The 21,649-nt window shown below is 38.0% G+C and overlaps 2 protein-coding genes across 4 annotated transcripts in view; one reads left to right on the top strand and one right to left on the bottom strand.

Moving 5' to 3' along the window:
- The window catches only part of MRPL13 (mitochondrial ribosomal protein L13), a 39,202-nt gene extending 20,055 nt beyond the window's left edge, over positions 1-19,147 (bottom strand). Inside the window, exons 1-6 of the mRNA XM_080378351.1 lie at positions 19,025-19,147; positions 18,238-18,361; positions 13,264-13,357; positions 11,508-11,568; positions 1,814-1,900; positions 1,350-1,471 (exon numbers count right to left, since the gene is read on the bottom strand). Coding sequence (XP_080234477.1) covers positions 1,350-1,471; positions 1,814-1,900; positions 11,508-11,568; positions 13,264-13,357; positions 18,238-18,361; positions 19,025-19,051 — 515 coding nt within the window. The 5' untranslated portion in view covers positions 19,052-19,147. The remainder of the gene's footprint in view (positions 1-1,349; positions 1,472-1,813; positions 1,901-11,507; positions 11,569-13,263; positions 13,358-18,237; positions 18,362-19,024) is intronic.
- MTBP (MDM2 binding protein) overlaps positions 19,050-21,649 on the top strand; it is a gene marked incomplete at its 5' end in the record, with an annotated part of 34,745 nt that continues 32,145 nt past the window's right edge. For all 3 annotated transcript variants that reach the window (XR_013926596.1, XM_080378347.1, XM_080378346.1), the window contains 4 exons: positions 19,050-19,242; positions 19,818-19,901; positions 20,962-21,035; positions 21,151-21,296. Coding sequence is in view for 2 of the 3 variants with exons in the window: in XM_080378347.1 (XP_080234473.1) it covers positions 19,050-19,242; positions 19,818-19,901; positions 20,962-21,035; positions 21,151-21,296 (497 nt within the window). The remainder of the gene's footprint in view (positions 19,243-19,817; positions 19,902-20,961; positions 21,036-21,150; positions 21,297-21,649) is intronic.

The raw sequence follows: 21,649 nt of genomic DNA, 5'->3' as shown, positions 1-21,649 counted from the left end.
ACATGACTTAGTGAAACACAGGAGGAGCCGTCTGAACATCAGGAAACACTTATTTTACTGTGAGGGTGACAGCACTGGAACGGGTTGCCCAGAAAGGTTGTGGAGTTTCCACCCTTGGAGATACTAACAAACAGTCTAGACAGGGTCCTGGGCAACCAGCTGTAGATGGCCTTGCTTGAGTAGTAGCGGTTGGACCAGATGACCTCCAGGGTCCCTTCCAACCTTGAGCATTCTGCAATCATTCAGCTACAAGACACCTGAGAGATCATAGCTTAAGGAGACTCATGAGAAATAAGCTGCTACTACCATGTCTGGTGACCTCTGTCCGCATACTGCCGACATCTAGTTCGGCAGAACTACTCAGTAGTATAACATTCCATTTGAGTCTCATACCAAGTCTATTTTTTAGGATTAGTGTAGGAGTAAGTACACAGGAACATTTTTTCTACAGGACAAAGAGAAACATAACCTTTTAAAAACTAATCAAAAATACAAATACCAGTAATCCAGCTGGAGTTAGGCCATCAAGTTGGTCTTGGTGTTAGCTTATTTATATCTTTCCCTGTCTCCCTGCTTGTTACATTTCTTTTTAAATTTCATTAGAATAATCTGGAAAGGGGACATCTTTCAAAATAAATTTCTCTATTGACTACTATAATGGAATCTTGAGCCTACATATGACTCTCAAAATGAACACAAGAAAAATCATACTGGTACTAATCAAAAAATGCTGACTGTAACGCATTATTTTCACTAGCAGGTTGAATCAGTGCTGCATGTGCTGGTATAAAGCAAACCACGAATACTCACTTGTGGCCACACAATTACTGTGGAACTGGTTGCATGGAAAAGAAACTATTTATCAAAATAAAGATGTGGTATGTTCTCTGTCAAAGATCCATTCTCCAAGGTCTAATTTAGCAGAATTCTTTCCCTTTCTCTGGAGAAAATCTGAAGGGTTGCCTCCTGCAATGATTCATTCCCTCACAGAGCCACATGGTGTTTCCTTTGGCTATGGCTTACAGTTACGTATTGTACAGCACAAACAACTCAAATAGGGTAATGAAGCATTTTGCTCACCTTTTACTCACTTCGTTTTGATGAAGTAGAGTTGAAAACATGATTTTAAGTAAAGCTTTTCTCATTAAAATAAAAGCCAGAAATAAAAAATAAACCACCTTAGCAACCACTCCTAATATGAACATTCTTAGCTTTAATGACCTCCTGTCTCCAAAAAAAGATGACAAAGAGAAAAATAATCACATTTTTTTCTTACTGATGATTTGAGAGCCTATACAGTATATAGTCAGTCAATGTGTCCTTTAAAAAAAAAAATCTAAGATACTTACGGAATCCAAACCTTCGGAAACGCAGCAATTTCTTCTGGTGTATATTCATCTAACCTCCTGGGGACCACACGTGGCTGAGGAATCTCTTGTAGAAGATTGTTCTGTATATCTTCTGGAATAACCTGAGGCAGGTGAGAACAGTCTTAGCTACCTGATTGTTTAAAACCACACCATCACTCCCTACCAAATCCAGACCAATATTTCTCAGTACTACTGCATTCTTCATGCCAAGTATTTGACCTAAATACAGAACACAATCTCATGAATGTCTTATATCTCACAATTTTGTGAAATAATAAGGAAAAAAGCATCAACATTTCAACTACATTTAGACACATAAATAAAAAAGTGTGATTTTCCTTAATTTACCTTCTTAAGACAAGAGGTGTTTTTTGTTATTGCTAGGACTCCCTCTTCACCTCCAAACCACACAGGAATGAGAATGTAACTGCACAGCTACTCACATCATCTGGGAACAGGTGCAGCCTCTGCATCATAGTTCTTCTCTGAAGGTTTTTTGGAAGCATTCTATAAACAGTCAGTTTAACAATCTGAGGAAAGATAACATGGTAACCAATAATCAGACAGACTACAAATAACATGAAAAAGGTAAGCTGTGTGTCCCTCTGCCCATTTCACTAGATACTGAACTCCTTTTTCAGTCAACTTCTTCCGTGCTGAAGAACCCTGGCACCACATTCAGAAGGTGCTCTAGACTTACTGTTTTCAAAAAAGAAATACTTACTCCCCAGGATATAAACACTCTAATGGCCATATAGAAAGTTTCAGCTTATAAAGTTAGGAGCTATATTTAGCATTGTGGATGATTGCATATGATCACTAAATTTAAAAAAAAAAAAAGAGAAGCTTGTGGTAACTCCACATTGTATTGCACACATATACACACATTATTGAGAGAAAAAGAAAGGCTCTAAGAAATTTACCGAGTGTTCCCAGCAACTAGTTTAACACTGTAATTTGCCGTGTTTTAGATTTCTTTATAATTAATGTATTGTACATTAAGCAAAGATGACATACCAATACATTGCATTATGAACATACTATATATATTTATTCCCTTGCTATTAGTTCCAAATGAACAATCTCACTCCCGAGCATCAGGAACAAATAGAAATCGTATATCTACACTGGATGACGCTTATTGAAAAGTAACGAAATTCAACAGGATTTCTCTTGGACTCTAGTATAGATGTCTGTATTTTAAGCAAAACACATTGTTAGAGACTTCACACAGAAGGGCAACATTTGTAATGTAAAACAAGGCATTCAACTGTAGAAAACAAAAAGGGTTTCATAGAGGACTGCAAAGCATTTAGGGGTAGACCTACGTGCAACTTTGAAAATAAAAGAAAAAACACTCTGCCTGTGCTCCAAGCCACCCAGACACAAACTAGCTCCAAATCAGAAACTCAGCACAAGGTTAAACTGAAGCCAGTAAGCCACACTGCAATGCAGGGCACTATGCACAAACAAATCTCCCAGGCATCCAGATAGTTTGAAAAGTGTATTGAGCAAACTTACTTCTTTTTATAAAATTAATTACAGGAATTAAATTGAAATTTTAGAGACAATCACTAATGCTGAGTTCCAAGCTAGAACCATGTAGTTAAGATAGAATAATTAACTGTTGCAAGTGAAATTAATAACAAGTGTAAGTTCTTAAACTTGTAGGCATTTCTACTTGGATCCTGAAGTCAGTAAACACTCAAGTGGCCCCAGTATTATTTTCATTTTGCCATGTAACAGACAGTTACACTGTCTTAGGATCCTCATAAATACATATACTATATGCCTTGAGAAACTCTGAAGGCATTTAGAGAAGCCTCCACATATGAAGATTTTCAGATGCTATGCAGCCAGTACCACACATCTGTGGACAATAAGATGATAGAAGAAATACATCAGGTCAGAGTAATCTATAGTGCTGATACTTACTGATTTTTATTAGAGAAGGTAACTATTAAAAAAAAATAATGAAGACCAATGCTTTTAGGGACAAAAACTCTTCATGCCTGTACAGCAAACTACAGTTTATTTAGGTCAGTCTACCATGTGGTCAGACAAAGGCAAGATGAAGACAGAAAATGAAACTTCACTGATTTACTTCACTGAATACTGAAAATCAGGTGAGACACCATACCAATATAAGAAAATACATAGAAATTAACAGCGGCTCATGTGAACAGCCCTTTCATCATTAGCAATTTTCATCTCATACACTTATTTTTCCTTCTACCTGCTATTCTTCCTTATAGCCAATGAAAGATCAAAATAGATGAAACATAAAACAACAGATTCTTCATAACATATTGCCTAACTGTGCATTTTTTTCTTTACCTACAAATTACTTGTAACTTCAGACTGTGATAGAACCAGTGTTAATTCCTTAGATTAATAAACTGTACATACACATGTTCCAACATATGACCTATGACCTACAGATGCACAGAGCTAGTTATTTAATGTCACTCCAATAAAAAAAAAAGACTTTAATATATTTTAATGAACATCGTTAAATATTTCACTTCTTTAATCAAACAATGTTTGTGTCTGATTTTTCTTCTTCCTGCACAGCATGTGGCGTAGACATCTGTTGAAACAAACCAGTGACCTAGACAAACAGCTGGTCTATTCTGGTTGTAGATACTTCTGCCTGGTGAATGTGAGATGAATTTTTTAGCCACATTACAAAGAGAACAGTTCAGTTGTACTAATGTGCCTATTAAAAGTCACACTGGAAAAGAATGATTTATATGCTTAAGTTAAACAATGAAGAAATACTTTTAACGTTGTGTACAGTCACTGCAGAACTGACAACCTCAGGTCACAGCAGACTAACATAAAAGCAGGACTTGGAGAATTATAATGAATAAAGAATGATCGTGGATAATTATATATTCAACAACAGTTTCTATAAACAAGTATGCTAAGTGCAATAAGCATAATGCTTTGGTACATCTGCATGTTATTACAGGGCCTTTAATGTCCAAGCCACTTGAAAATATTGCCAACTATATGTTACACCCATGTAGAGAACAATAATCTTGGGTTTAAGCATGCATGTTCCCTGCCCCAACAACTCATGGTAGGGGCAAAGAGGGAACAAAGTCTTGGCTTCTGCAGCAGATCATAATTTCCTTGCTGGAACAGGTCAAAGGCAGATTTATACCTCCTACCCCTGAAGCTCATTCACCTTGGTCAAGAAAAAAAAAAAAAAAAAAAAAAAAAAAAAGGAGTGTAAAGATGGTGATAAACTATTTTTTGGGACTTGTAAAAAGCCAAATACACGTGTTACTAAGGAAGCCAGAGCGTGAATTTTAAAGGTCCTACTACTCAGTACTTTTATTATTGCTTTACTGCAAGGCCATACAGGGAGCTAGGACAGAGAAGGTAGGACTGGAAAACCTCTAGCTTCCTTCATTATAACTTCTGCCTCAAAGACTTTTCCATGAGCCAAAGCAAATTCAAACCCAGCTCCTGGAAAGACCAAGTTTACATCCAACTCCTTGCCCAAAATTCTGCCTACAGCCAGAACCTCACTCTAACCGTGTGATGACAAGTCAAAGATGTTAAGTACATCTTACTTACAAAGATGTTAAGTACAGGCTTAACTGAAGTTGTATAGACTGCCTTTGCAACTTGAGCAAGGTCGTGTAACAGAAAAGGCAGATCCAACCAGCCATATTTATAGGTTGTTAAATAAGGGCTCTCCTGTTACCTGAACATGCTTAAGTTTTAGTAAAAATACACCAACACTAAGTAAGAAGGTGTGGAATTGCAAGAAAAAGTCTGCTACTGAGCTCATTCAAAACCCAAACCCAGATTCAATCCTCCCTGAAAACACACATCAGAACATGATGTTTCTTTAAGGAATTAACAACAATTTTTTTTTCTGTATGTTTGCAATACACTTCTAAGAAAAGACAATTCCTATTGTTTTCTATTTGATTATGCTTATTTTAAACTATTAAAATAAGAGTTTAGTTTTAAGTGAAAAGTATAAAACCCTGTTGATTTCTTTGAGATTTCAAACTGGCAAGCAGGTCTATCTACCCACAGGTGTCTGCAACCGCTTTATTAGTTTAAAACTAATCAGCACAGTTCAACAGTTTATTCCGTTATTTACAGATACCTACTGCCTCCTCTCTCCAGTCCTTCATCTTTAGTACTAGCAACCTGTAAAATTCCATATCCTCATATATACTCACTCCTAAAAGCCATGAATGACACTTTCTACAGCAGGTAAAGTCATCCACCATCAGATGTATACAGCCACCAGTGTTACTATTTGGGAATTTTTGAAGTACTGGCATGCTGTTTGCTCCAATTTCTTTTGAATTACAAAATTCCTATTGGCTGTAGTTGCAACTGTCATCTTAAATATCGCAATATCTTCTTTCCATTGTTGGTTAATTTATATACTCACAGCACAGACATGCTCTTAATCACACAGTTGTATGACATTATGTTTTTAGTTTCCAATCTAAAGGGCTAATTAGGAGAAAAGGAATCTGAAGGCAGCTCTAGTAAAACTCTTGCACTTTCAGTCCCTTACTACATGGTCTAACATTTTTTGAGTACAAATGAATTAAAAATATATCTATTTGAAACACTGCGTGAGGCTTGAACATTGCAATTTTTGTGATACTTTGGCTCATATGCAAGTTGCGGACTATGCCTGATGGAAAGTAAGTTCTGAGAAAGATTCCTTGCCAGATATAACATACTTTGAAGAAGGAAATCAACAAAGCAATACCACTCCTGGTCCTGAGAAGCACTAAATAGTTGGCTGAATTTCCAGAAAAGAGTCTACCCTTACAGCTGAATTAAGTCCAATAATCACCAGGAAGCAATGCTAGAACATGGGAAGGACACAGCGCTCCAGAGAAAATAAAGTGATTAATTACAGGGCGTACAAAAAAACCCCAAACACCCAAACAAAACCAACCCCCCAAAAAACAAAAAAAAAAGCCACCCCCAAAAAACCAACCAAAAAAAAATCATCAAAAGAATTTCAAAAGAGACACCAGTTACTTGGAGGTACAGCATGATACTATGTTTTCCTTCTACTAGTTCTTAGTTTTCTGTTCCATATATGATACTGTTCTTTTTGCCACTTGTTATAAAAGCATACAAAGAACTCCACCTTTCAACCTTTGACAAGTGTTGGAGTAATACAGCAACAATGAATGTACTTAATACTGCCGGTTCAGAATCATTTGGTCACAAAGTAAACTTCTATCACATGCCATTTTGCTTTCCACTACTGTTCAGCAATTAAAAGCTTAGAGGTTCAATGTGTTCTTAAAATTAATATATTCATTTGCCTTGCAAATTCAAGAAATGTATTAAGATTTTTTAATGGAAAAATATTTATTTTTATCTACCACGAAGCAGAAGACCAAGCCAGATCTAAGACTTATTTAGAGCACCTAAAGGTTTTATGATAACAGGTTCCATAACAATATTCTCCTCCCCAAGCCATACAACTTCTGTGTGCCTACTAGTTGAGATTTTGAAGTTTTGCTCTACTTAATTAAAAAACATTACTCCATACTAATAAAAGAAAACACTATTATATCTGGTGTTTCAGTAACTGACTTTTAGTATGTACATACTATTATAGCAACTATCCCTTACTCGTGAATAGAAAATAGGCTTTCAAATACCAACAGCAAGATTTACCCATGTTTTCTGTCTGAGCTTTTCTTGAAAAGATCATTATTATGCAGATATAATGGCAAGTCTATACATGCAAGCAGTTGCTAAAAAGCATTCAAACAGAGAATTAAAACATTTTAAGCCACTTCATATCAGTGCCAGCAGCTGAACAAACCAGAACTCTGACACCCCCGGAGGCTTCCTCACAGCAGATTTCCATAGAGCTACCCTGCCTTCCTTAATAATCTTCCCTAGCAGGTAACATTCACTTTGAACAATTATTGTCCATTATTTCTTTGTCAGAGGCAATACAGCTTCTGACTACTGCGAAGGTCAATCCTCTCACTGAGCATTTGGTACTAGCCAAACATTATTTCTTCTTTTCCTTTTGGGGGGGGAGTTTCCGATGCAGGAGGAAAAAAAAGAAAAAAAAAAAAAGAAGAAAAAAAAGCAATTACCACCTAGCTCTACAGATTAGATCTGTCAACATATTCTACAGGCATTTTAGTTAAAAGCTGTAAGATTTTTCCAGAAAGTTTTTTTCCAAGTAATCTTTGCTCCTCAAATCTGTGAGATTTAGAAGTACATCTTTTAGCCTTCCTGTATCAAGTACTTTGAAGTCTAATTTTTAAACTGTTGGTCTCATGCCTATCAGCACTTTCCCAGCTAAACAAGACTTCTGCAAACTTTATCGAAAACAAACCAGAAACCCCCAAACTTCTATGCATTCCAAACACCTGCATCTCAAGTAAAAAAAAAAGTTTACCAGTTTCCTTTATTTTCAGGACTCTCTTGGCAAAGAAAATACACCAAACCTTTCAAAATAGGTATTGGTTTTTAGCAACCTACAGTGGAATGTAATGTCCACTAATATGTATCCTAAGGGACAGAAATATATATATGTACAAATATATTAGTACTATATTAACCTGAAAAATGGAGAGGCTGTTTTGAACTACAGCAACAAGCTGTTATGCTGCACCTAAAGAACATATTAAATACTCTTGCCTATGGGTGGTCCAAGAATTTACACTAAATCCAAGTCATATAAAGAAAAGGCTGAACTGTGAAGAAGCTATTTTTTTCTACAATAAGCACTTCCTAAAGCAGCCTGGCCAAGTCCAATAGACAAGAGCTATTCCCTGCTATTCTCCAGAAGAGCAGACAACTGAAAATACTAGAAATTTTAAATAGATTCACAGACATTCCTCTCCCCATGCCTCCCAAAGGAACTCAAAGATACTAAAGGTAAAAATGCACTAGACTATTTACTTTTTATATCTTTTTGGCTAAACATTATAATTTTTACCCTTCCATAAAAACAAATTTTTCCAAAGTACTGAAAAACTTGGCACAATAAACACAGAACTTTTAAGTTCTATACAAAACATCAACTATGCAGACTTTTTGTATTTGCTGCCCCATATTAACATAAAAGGTACTTAGAAGTGGAAAAAACTCATAATATTTTGTCAGTCTCAAGCACAAAATTATGCATCTGAGATTAAACACTTAAAATAGGCACAAGGGTTTTTTTATTCTTTTCAAGCAAGAAGGAGCCTTTCAAGACCAGTCTAGGTAAGCCTTATTGGACCTAAGAGCTGACACTGCTTTGAGTAGAAGGCTGGACTAGAGATCTCCCAAGGTTCTCTCCAACCTGAATCCCTACGATCCTATGAAAAAATGCACGTGCACATTCAAAATTCAGCATAAATCCTTCCGAAGCACTAACTGCTACCTGCAAGGAATATAAAGGTCCAAAGTTAGTAAGATATATACAATGACATCAGTTTCCATTAAGCAAAAATATCAGATCATCATCCATCCCTGTCTTGGTGTCTTATGAAGGAAGCAGAAATGTTCAGGGATGATGTTGCAGTAAACATGTCTAAATTCTGACAACTTATGACTTTCAGCCCCCCATGTGTGCATAAACTATACGATTTTGCATCAAATTACTCATTATAACTTTTTTAATTTGCTATTACCTGCGTGCAAGTTTTTTTTTTTTTTTTCCCTAAAACCAGTCTCTCTGTATACTAGAAACTACATTTAAACAAAACTGTAATAGAAAAATATTTATCTTGGGGTTTGGTATGTTTGAATTTAGATACATGTAAGTAAAGACAGTGCTAAGCAGTACTGCAGTTCTACTATATACAAACACTCACAGAACCCTAGAAGCTTTAATCTATTCCTTACATAAACCGAAAATAGTCATACCCATTGCAAAATCTCTGTGTAACACAAGTTTACAAGGTGTTGTATCAACATCCTTTTCCTTGGAAGTACTCTCTTCCATTAATATAACGCCTTAATTTCTGTAACAGCACTATTCCCAAAAATAACGTTGACTCATCTAATGAAACACTACCAGGATGAGCTAGCAGGAGACAACAGGACCAAGGGCAGAGAAAAAGCAATAGCCTCCAGGACGAAAATGTTTTACAGAATGAAGACTGGTTCCACTGAAAGATACAGTCTGCTTCCTACAACCTACCTAATTCCACTGGCTTCACAGGAATTGCATTTAACATGCTTAAAAGAGAAAAGGTCTCTCTTTAATTCAAAGATGTGAAATAAGGTGATTTATAAAAGTTTCCACAATACCTGTGTGTCATTTAGATCACATTTTTAAGATCCAAATGCTACTTAGGCTAGGCATTGTTTTCTTTTTCATATTCATAGGAAAAAGTAATCCTTTTCCAGGTTTTAATAGCTACTTCTAAACATAAAACTTGTTAATAATACACCATAATTTCCATCTTTGTCATACCCCAATCTATTTAATACCAATACAATTCAACTAGTAAATAAATGTTTCTAGCCATAAAATCACATGCAAGTCAAAACCTGTAACAGGTACATCTACAGAATATATCATGTTAAATTACCATACACTGCTATTATTTATGACAAAAATACATATAAAGTTATCTTTATGGGGGGTGTGTGTGTATATATCCAAATGTTTCATCTTCAACAGAATGAAAGAGTTAATTGCTGAGGGGTCTCTACAATTCTGTTTATAAAAAAGTTTCTCTTGCTAAATTAGTCCAACCCTTGAGCCACATCACCATTTGCTGAGCCTCTGTCCAACATGCTTTAGTTATTGGAAATTCATTTAATCCTCCTCTGTTTGCACAGAAATTCATCTATGAGTCTGGCAAGGAAAGAGGTATTTCAGAATAACTGCCAGAAGATAATTTATAGAACATCCAGACCTCAGGCCCTGACAAACAAATTGTGCGATACTGCCTCCCCGTGCACAGCGCCTGCCTGAAGCTCAAATGGAAAAGGTTGGACAGTCCATTTTAGATGTGGAACTACCAATAATAATTCCCTAAGGAACTACAATGATCTTAGAGCCTGTTCTCAAAAGCATTTGTTTTGAAAAATTCTAGACAGAAAATAATACTGAACTGTGGGATTTCATTTGACTTTAAATAAAGAAAGGAACTGCAAAAGTAAAAATGAAAACCAGGCATATCCATACAGTGGACTGCTTTTTTTATTGAGTACTTGTAGAACACCTTGTATAAGGGAGTCTTGGGACAAACCAGGAGTTCCAAGTCATAGATAAAAACAAAAAAATGAATAATTGACAAAACCCAGAATTTACAGCAGATAAAACTTCACTAGGAAAAGGAAGAAGCATTTTTATATTTTCTATGTAAGGTAAACCAAGCCAAAGCATTTCAAAGACAAAAATAAACACAGGTATCTGTCAGCCTTTGTGGGCCTCTTATCATGTTCTGAAACACCAGTACTTAGAAAATTCAGTCCTCCAGGGCAGACCATTCAGAATAGTAATTTCATAAGCATGTAAGTAAACATCCCAAAATGTTCATATCTAGCACCGTATTTTTTTAATCAGTAATGAACACATCAACACTGATGTTCAAAATTTATAGCAGTCTAGTACAGATGTTTAGTAAAACAGCTTAAGTTCAAAGTAATCATCATTTCGAACAGACCATAAACACACAGCATTGCCAAAAAGATTTAAAAAATGCTAAACATTTTACAGAAATTACAGTTGAATTTTACTGGAAGAAAGAAGCAGGTGTACGTTCTAACAATTTTTAACATTAGCATTATTCTTGCTGGCTCTTAAAAATAGTAGGGTTCTTAAACTGAAGTACAGCTTAGTCAGGCTTAACTTGAGGCAGTTTGCTTACGAGAAAGGTCAGAGCCCTGAAACTAAAAGCAAATGAATCCGTCAAAAATGAGTGAAGCAAATGAACTTGATTTGCTCATTTGGGCAGCATGGAAGAATCACAAAAATGCAAAATCCTACCCTCAAAACACAGCTGTTTACAAAAACACTGTCACAAGCTAAGCATCCAAGAGCCCTTAGCAGAATGTTTGTAGTTTAGCTTTAGACATGTAGGTAACTAATCCCCTTTGTTTAGGAGAACTAATTAAATGAAAACAAATCAGCTTTACAAATGAAAGGGAAGGGGAAACACTCACAGCAGTTGGATCCTTTAAGTGCAGCTGAGTTGCTGTCACTTGTTTGAAACCACCAGGATAGCTAGAAAAACAGAACAAACACAAGCTTAATGCTATGTGCTCACGCATGATGTTAACGCAAACATCACCACATCCTGAATCATACTGTAACGCTATTATAAACCTTCAAAAAAGCAAGTTTTTGTCAGGAGACCAACAACTGTATTTTACTAGAAAGATTCTATCCTGTTAAGTATCTCAGTTTAATGCCATTTGTACTTTCTTATTTATTCACTTGAGTATTAAACAGTTTATGCTTCATAAGCAGATGGGTATGTTTTCAAAACTGCTTATTCAATACACCACCACAGCTACAGAATACAATGGGAGTAAGGTATGTAAAACTTGGAAATATTTCAAGATGATCAAGACTCACAACCAGTCTGTGGCTGACATACAAGACAACCATTTTGAACAGTATTTATTATTTTCTTACTATTTTAAATAAAGCTTAGCATGATTTGGCATATCTACAGTAATAAAATTTGACTTTTACTGCTGTAATGCATCCATCTTTTTAAAGTCTATGTGATATGGTAACTTGCACTAATTCACATTTATGCATATACTTTACATGAATGATACAGTGGTACAAGAAATTACCTGGACATCAGGTAAACTTGGGTCTAGTTTCAATTTAATTACATTATTAGGTATCATAATGATATATAAGTGTATATAATGATATATAAAGTATATAAGTGAAATGAAAATAAACCCAACATAATTAAAACAGCTCCACTTAGGGAGCTGCACAGATTTAAGCATTTGCTTTAATTGTACAATTCATTCCATTTACTCAAAACCAACTTAGGTACTCAAGCAAGTGCTTTAACTTACACAGAATTTTTAGTGAAAAGTTTTAAGAAGTCATAGGGGTGGGAGGGAGATAAGAAGTGCATTAATTTCCATCAACTACGAATAAGAACTGCTCAGCAATTCAGCAAAGGAATTTCAGGACTGAAATATTAGTACTAGCAACATTAGCTTTCTCAGTGTGATTTATTCATCTCCCAACGGGATATATTTTGATACTTAAAAGATATTACCTAGTGTTGTCATTGTATAAAATAGAAGTACTAAACCGATCATTGCCATACCCTCTGTAACTGATTATTGCACTTCCATCTGTAAACAAGTTACGTCTGCCAGAATAATACATAGAACACTATTGTAAATATCAGTACATCTAGAGTGTATTTGATTTCTTACTAGTTTTTCCAATTTCCCTTTTTTTTCCCTCCCCATTCTCTGGTTCAAGAATATATCAGTCTTGATATTTACTTCTAGGTAAACAGGCACAGGTAGGATAAAGTAATTGAAGTTGGTAACTATACATATCTTAGATGTGTAGCGCCAACAGGAATGCCTTCTACTGCTTAGTAAACAGAACAGTCCTGATCATTGGGTTCATGGATTCATACAAAACAACCTGCCTCACCAAGTCTGCTAATTTAATTGCTCTGACAACTTTTGAGTTAGATTATTTCCCTAACAACATTCACCGAGGGTGGGGGTGGGTGGTGGGGTGTGTAGAAAGAAAAGGAAAAGAAAGGAAAAAAGAAAAATTTAAACATTGTAACACATGCAAACAAAGCCCAAAACATGTAAGCAGGAATTCCCTTTTGAACCAATATGCTAAAAAAAGACTTTAACTATTAAGAAAATATGTCATTGTTTACCACTAGCTCATTTGAATAATTATTATAAAGCTTACCCAGTATGTGAAGAATATACTTTCTGTTCCCATTTGTTACCAGAGAAGGCAATATGTCTTGTATTTATTATGACAACATGATCTCCGCAGTCACCTACAAGGTACAAATTGGAGGAAAGTATTAACAAAACCATACAGATAATCAACCAAACCAACAACTATAAAATGTGCGATACATACAAAGTAGCACATAAGCACACACTTCATAAAGCTCAGATTTAAAGATCTGAGCTTTTAGAGTCACACCATCTGCACTTAAATCCCAACCCTAACTACTATTTTTGTTAGTACTGTCAGGTTAGAAGGCAAGTGAGCAGGTAAAATACCATCAAACCAGATAATTAAAGCATTGCAATTATTCAGCTAAGTTCTGGAAACCTGGCTTACAGGCAAGTGTATTATTTTATTCGAGACATTATGCTGCATATGCACCTATATCTCAACACACCCAGAATAAAAAAAGGGTTAGTCCTAAACAACAATCTTAAATATTTGTTTAATTTAGTTTTCTCATAAAAACAGTACCAAGGCTTACTGGAGGACTGAATATTTTGGATAAGTAAAATAGTTACATTAAATAATTACAGCGTAGGGCTAAACATATAAAAGGAACAAAAAGACTGGGGAGGGGGAAGCCCCACAAAAAATAAAACAATGCTCTCAGGCAAAAAGCCCACTTTTTCACCGATCAAGCAGAAATGAATGTTACAGCACATACAGATTTGCTTAGTGTTACATCAGCAACTTTCACATCAAAAGTTTTAAAAGTGCTAAGTCTATAATCTATCACCAATACCTTGCTTTAATAGATCTAATTAAACCATAACTTTAATAGATCTTTACTAATAAAATGCCAGTAAAACTGATACTATCTCAAATATCAAAAATAAAAAAAAATACTATCTCAAAAATATGATAAAACTATGAAAAGAGATGTAGTTTTTAATTTCGGAAGTAATCATCTTGATTAGCTGTATAAACTATAACCACCCATTCAATCAATTGGAAAATTACCTGTCCAAAGTTCATTCTCATATGCATTACCATATTAGAACAACAGAAAAGTATGTGAAGAGGCTCATTTGATTTAAACATTTTTGAGCTGGTCACAAAGCAGCTACAGTAAGAAGGACTTAAACTGAGCATCCATTTTTTATAGGACCATATAATTAATCAATGCAAATTTCACACCTTAATTAAGTTTTCTACTGTTTCTTAATCTTGTGTTCTTTTAAAGTTCTACTTTCAACTACAGCTAAAATGTAAACACAATTTAAACATCTTCATTGACGCAGCCTTTCACTACTGACAGACCAGTTCTAAAAACACCGTATGTCCAAATAAACGTCAGAGAACTGACACTTGACCCACTTGACCTTGTGCCTTTTTTTTTTTATTATTTGTTCAGAAGGTGACAGAATACGTTCATCTAAGGCAATTTTTGCCAATAGTTCTCTACTTGCATAAATACTGAATTAACAATTCCATACACCAATAAATCAGTTATGAACAATTACGAGCCAGAAGAAAAACTAACCAGGACACTTACACACTACCTGAACAATGACTGCAATCTGTTCTTCTTTAATTAGATTGAACTTAAGGACAGCTAATGTCTCCTTCAAATTAATACATAATTTTCCTCTGGTCTTTCAATAGTGTTGTTCCCACCACCTCATGGATGGCTACACTTAATAGGAAGAAAGCAAGCTATTTACTATCTCAAGAACACAGTCAAATTGCATCCTACTTTTGAAAAATAATGACAAAATATGACACAAGAAAACTCTTCCTTTGGTTTATGTTCATAGAATCATAGAACGGTTTGGGTTGGAAGGGACCTTCACAGGTCATCTAATTCCACCCCTCTTGGAATGGGCAGGGACGCTTTCCACTAAACCAGGCTGCTCAAAGCCCCATCCAGCCTGGCTTTGAACACTGCCAGGGATGGGGCATCCACAACTTCTCCAGGCAACCTGTTCCACTGCCTCACCACCCTCACAGTAAAAAATTTCTTCCTTATGTCCAATCTGAATCTACCCTCTTTCAGCTTAAAGCCATTCCCCCTTGTCCTGTCACTACAGGCCCTTGTAAAAAATCCCTCTCCAGCTTTGTTGTAGGCCCCCTTTAGGCACAGGAAGGCGGCAATAAAGTCTCCCCAGAGCCTTCTCTTCTCCAGGCTGAACACCACCAACTCTCCCAGCCTGTCTTCACAGGAGAGGTGCTCCAGCCCTCTAATAATTTTGTGGCCCTCCTCTGGACTGGCTCCAACAAGTCCATGTCCTTCTTATGTTGGGGACCTTAGAGACGGATGCAGTACTGCAGGTGGGGTCTCACAAGAGTGGAGTAGAGGGGGAGAATCACCTCCCTTGACCTGCTGACTATGCTTCTTTTGATGCAGCCCAGGACACAGTTGGCATTCCAGGTTGCAAGTGCATATTGCTGGGTCATGTCCAGCTTTTCATCCACCAGTACCTCCAAGTCCTTCCCCACAGGGCTGCTCTCAGTACATTCATCCCCCAGTCTGTGCTGATACTAGGGGTTGCCCCAACCCAGGTGCAGGACCTTGCACTTGGCTTTGTGGAACCTCAAGAGGTTCACATGGGCCCACTTCCTGAGCTTGGCCAGGTTCCTCAAGCATGTCAACAATTTTCATGCTATAATATTGAATTATTCTTCTATGAATTATGTATGTTTTCCTCAAGAAATACACAAAAGTAAGGCCAGTATATTCTACTACATTATGGTATATGCAATTTGTTACATACAGCTTATACACTGCACCTCTTCAGATTAAACAGTTGCCACCATAAATCTGTTTTACATCTCTGTACATTTCTAACTACAGTAATTCCTATCATGCTTCAGGTACATGTATTTTTCCTCCTTCATTTTAATTAAGGAGTAAATAGTAATTAAAGGTACATATTGCCAACTGTTAGCTCACAAGACTGAAAAACTAATTGCCAAATTTTTCATTAGAAAACAAGTCTTTGCTGCTTCTTCTAGCTATTATAAACTAACAATGCAATCTAGACTAACACCTGGGCCAGAACAGGTTTGCAGAACACTTCCATCGAGTCTAGTCATCTCCTTTGAGGATGCAGAGAACAGCAGCAAATCCTACCTGAGCAACAAACATGGCTCACCTATACCTGCTCACAATCCAACATAAAGAACCAGATCACCCAATTTTTTAAGACTTTGGCCCAATATTTTTGGTTCTGTATTGTGAAGGTACTCACAAAGATAAGATGCAAGGTGTTAAGGGAATAGAGAAGGGAAGATGCAGAAGAAACCTAAAAAATCAGATTCAAACCGCCTGAACAAGGTTGTATCCCCTTATTTAAGGCATATGATCCAACAACATATAAAAATATGAGACTGTGGAGAATAATGAAAAATTATACCTAAACCAAAAAAAAAATATACATGAAATCAAGTTTCTCTCTTTCCCTAACCACGGCTTAAATTTAGCTCCAGATACTTTTCAATACAATAAATAAATAATGATTTTATGAAAGTGTACCTGGATACCAAATTAAAATAAAACAAAAAAAATCCCCACAATGCTATTATTTCTGAGGAATTGCTATCTCACAGACACTCAAATATTTCTTGTTAGTTCAAAAAGAAAAAGTGTTAAGTACATCAATCACAAATTCATTCATAACTTGCTCTTTTAGAGAGTATCAAATGAGTAACCTATCTACATCAATCTCTGATGTAATGCATTTGGTATTCATATACAGAATACTTTAGACCAAATAAAGTTATCCTTGAAATGACTTTCCAGGATTTTGTAACTTTGCAGACATAAAAGTAGCAAAGATCTTTCCCACAGGACAAGCAAAAACATTTCCTCTCAGCGTCTGCTTTATTTTTTAAACAGCCTGAAGTCTCCAGTGACACCTTGTGGATAAGACATAATTTGCAACAGCAGAACTCTGGTATTGGAAACGTCTTTATAACACTACAAATATTACCTGCTATTATGAAAAACAGATCAAGTATAGTTTTAGTATGTATGCTCTACATTACTGCAAAGTTTAATGCTTCCTTTACGTTTCAGTAATGTCTCTTGAAAAATCTGCATTATTATACGCAACAGTGTACCATCAATGAGGGGTGACCTTTTTATTATCTATAACGTGCTCATCACCATGAGACAGGCACTACAGTTATTACAAGTAATTAAGAAGATCACAGATACATCTTTACTGCTAAATCTTTTAATTTGCAGAAAAGCAAAATTATTTCTTTTTTCCATTTCAACAAGATGTCTTTCAACAATGATTACATCTCCCATTTAAGTATCAGGGCAGGTTCCAGCCTCATCATCACAGAATGGCTGAGGTTGGAAGGAACCTCTGGAGGTCACGTTGTCCAGCCTCCCTGCTCAAGCAGTACCAGCTTTTGAATATCTCCAAGGATGGAGACTCCGCAATCTCTTGGGCAACCACTTCCAGTCACCCTCCCAGGCAAAAAAAATGTTTCCTGATGTTCCGAGGGAACCTCCTGTGTTCCAGCTTGTGCCCACTGCCTCAAGATTATTCAGACTTCAGATCCACTCTAAGACTCTGCTGTGTTGTGCAGCTACTGAAAGGTAGCATTCAGAAAATCTAATAAAGAATTGCATCCATGTTTCATTATGTGCACTGTGAATTAAACCTTTATATCTAAAATAAATGCAATGAAACATGTTTCAAGATTATTTTTTTTAAAAGAAAGCACAACCCACTGCAATTCAGCTATTTTAAAAAAATTATTAACTCATAATAAGCGTTATACGGATTGGTAAAGATGACATAAGGTTGTAGAGGGGTATGAAGGAAAAAGACGAGAAGGAAAGTGAAGATGTTTACAATTTAATTGAAAAACGTAACCTTAGGTATCAGGCTTGATTTTAAAACTGAAATCAGAAAAATACAAGTGAAGGAAAGCAAATTTACTCTTATCCACTACAGTACTCACTTAGTGCATGATAAATAGGTTTATGCCTGCCTTCAAGTCTCATTACAGTTGCAGCTGCTATTTTTCCTGGTGGCTGCATCTTTGCATCGAGGAGATACCAGGCTCTGGCAAAAGTAGCCCATTGCTAAAGAGAAAGAGGTATCATAGTTAACATAGTAAAAGAACACACTACCACCCATAAATCTAGCCTAAGTAGATCAACCCTTTTTTTTACACTCCAAAATACTAGAAGAAATACTAACATCCAACAACACCTCTTCCCAATAACCTTTAAACAGACGGAGAGGTGCCGCTACACTGCGATACCCCCAGTGCTGGACGTACTTCTGAAGCACCTGGGGATGAACAACGCTGCCAGGTCAGCAGCGCTGGGGGCTCCGTTTCAAAAAGCCCTCTGGCTGCCAACTGAGCCGTGAAGTCGCAGTAGGTTACTTAGCGCCCCGCATCGCCTTCCCTCACAGCCAAGGGCACGACTCGCCCAGTCACCGTTTTTATGAACCCGAGCAGCCTTCAGCGGGTCGCCTCGTCCTCCCCCCGACAGGCCACACGCCCACGCACCGCCACCGGGCCCCTCAGGGCGAACGCCGGGGCGCAGGGCCGCGCCACAGGGCGCTCGGCGACACAGGGGCCCCGCCGCGCCGCCCCGGCCCTGCCCGGGGGGCCTGCTGCCCCAGCCGCCACCCGCTCCCCCACGGCCGCTCTCCGCGCCATGGCGGCTGCCAGGGTCCCCCGGAGCCGCGGCCTCCCTCAGCACAGCCCGGCCAGAGGGGCAGGCGGCCGCGCTCACCTGGGCCGCCTTGGTGTAGCTGGCCATGGCCGCCCCCGCCGCCGCTGAGGGGAGCGGAAGCGCAGCCCCTGGGCCGCCGCACCGGCGGGAAGCGGAAGCGCTGCCCTGCGAGGGGCGGTGCAAGGGCGGCCGGCGCGGGCCGTTCGCAGCCGCGGCCATGGACCGCTACGTCCTGCTGCTGCGCTGGGGGGAGCGCCGGGGCGAGGGCGCCGGGGCAGGTGCGGCTGCGGGGGGGGCGAGCTGTGCGGGGGGGCGGATCCGGGGCGCGGGGGGCCGGGGCCGGGCCGTGCGGGGATGCGGGGGGCCGGGGCAGGGCCGTGCGGGGATCCGGGGCGCGGGGGGCCGGGGCCGGGCCGTGCGGTGGTCCGGGCCGTGCGGGGGGCTGGGGCGCGGGGTCCGCCCGCGCTCGCTGCCTGAGGGCTTTTCCTCACGGCCTCTGGTCTAGTTTCTGCGGCTGTGCAGGCTTTCTACATCCCTATCTCCTTAAACCTGCCCCCCTTTTCTTTCAGGCCAAATGTTTTTAATGACTTGGCCCTTCAGAAATTTAGGGGTTTTCGTGTTTTGTTGCGACACTGCTGTGTACTCGGTAGCACCTTCCTGAGCACAACCTTAATGAGAATTTCACAAAATCTGCCTTTATAAACTCCTGCAAATCTGCAGCTGACAGGTTTTCTTAAAAATCTAAAGCTTTAGTATTAAACTGAACTTTATTTGCAGGAAAAGAAGACTTCTGTAGCTCTGTAGTTTTAAGATAAAACAACTTTTTTATTCCTTCTTTCTTTTTTTCTTTCAGCTGGGACTGCTGCTGCAAACATGTATCAGCTTCTGAAGGCAAGCTGTGACTCCTCTGCAAACGCAGATTTGAGCATGTTCCCAGGTAAATACAGTAATTTACAATAAGGGAGGGCAAATATTGTTGAGGAATTGGCCCAGGTACATTTTGTGATTGTGGTGAAACAAGTCAGAAATGTGTGGAAGCCCAGTCAGTGTCTGTGGTGTGCCTGAAGCTGCGGTGGCAGTGTGCCTGCTGCGGCTGCTTCTGCAGAGAACCGATGTCAGTTTGGCAGCTGGAATGTGGGAAGACCATTAAATAGGTCGGGCACAAGAAATGAAAGAGAAGGGTTCTGAAAGGTTGACAGATTTCAACCCAGCTTAACAAGGAAGAGTAGGAGAGGGCTTATTTCTCATTAGTGGACAGCTTGATATTTTCATTACTCTTACCATGTCTTCTAACTTTTTCAGTGGAAGCGATATTTGTCTGTTGGATATCAATTCAGAACCCTAATCCACGAATATTTTATTACATCATTTTATAATCTTAAAGTAGAAAAAGATTCTGAAGATCTGCTTTAGTACTTTTAGGGGTTGAGTGTTGTGGTTTTGCATTTTGTTTGTTAAAAATGATATCTTGGTTATTTACTTGGTTTGTATATCTAGTGTTGGAGCCATTTAAGCTCATCTCGTCACAGCTTTCATGTAACTGTGATTCATGTGGGGAAATCACTGTAAGCTGTTAAAATTCATGAAGATGGGCATGTTAAGGTGTTGTGAACTTCTGTGCTTTTTATTGCATAGACATGTTGAGAAAAGATCTCATTTTTTGTGAACTGCGTAAACCATGTTTTTGGAAGTTGTGATTTACTTGAGGTATGGTACAGCTTCTGCACATGGAGTGCAGTATTGCCCAGAATGGAGAAGAGATTAAAGGTTTTCTTACTTATTGAAAGGATCAGTAAGAGTTAAGACACTTGCCAAGACACTACCTATACCTTAATACGTTCAGAACTTAAGTATGATGCCAAAGGAAAGTTGAACTCAAGTCCTTGTGGCACATTAAATGACTCATGTAGAGTCTGTTGACAGAGGTGTTCGTTATAATGGGAGGAATAGATTGTAGTGGATTGATTATTTTAAACAATTGGTCTATCTCTTTGCAGCATGTTCAGTGGCTGGTATTCCAGGGCCAAAGAAATGGTATTTTGCAAGTCATGTTATATGTGGTTATTATCAGGTAAGACATATTTTTTTCAGAATATAAGTTCCTCAACTGTCTGCCTGTCTGTAGTGCAAGTTAAAACTGATGTTCAAAATTCTTTTTGCTTAATTCATTCTTTTTGCTTTATTAGTTCTGCAGTTCTGACTGGGAGGAAATAAATGTTGACACACAGAAAAACGAAGATTCTCTCCAAACAAGTATTGATGAGTGCCTGGGAGCCATACAGAATTTTGAGGAAGATGACAGTAACAGCAGAGAGTCACTGTCTATGACTGAGTATGCGTGTTACTAGTTTTATTGGAAGTATAGTAATCTGACGTTTAACAGTAGTAACCCAAGGGAATCAGGAAAATTTAACAAGTAAAAGTTATTACCAAAGCAACAGTTAACTGTGAACAACCCCCTGCTACTACTGAAAAGAATTCTATTAATTTTGGCATAGCTTTAATTTTTTTAGCTAGAGATGATTTTATAGAATAACCGAACAGTTTCCTAACAGCTAATAGTTGTATATACTAAAAGAAGTTCCTTGCTAATCCATCTTGACTCCTACCCCTAGTTTTACTGCAGGTTGTTTTGAAGTCATTTAGCCTACTTCTGCCTCAGTAAAAGGGGCGATTAGTATATCT

Source organism: Falco punctatus (assembly GCF_963210335.1).
Source record: "Falco punctatus genome assembly, chromosome: 3".
Taxonomy (NCBI): Eukaryota; Metazoa; Chordata; class Aves; order Falconiformes; family Falconidae; genus Falco; species Falco punctatus.
Note: the sequence above shows the minus strand (reverse complement) of the source record. Positions and strands in the feature narration are given on the sequence as shown.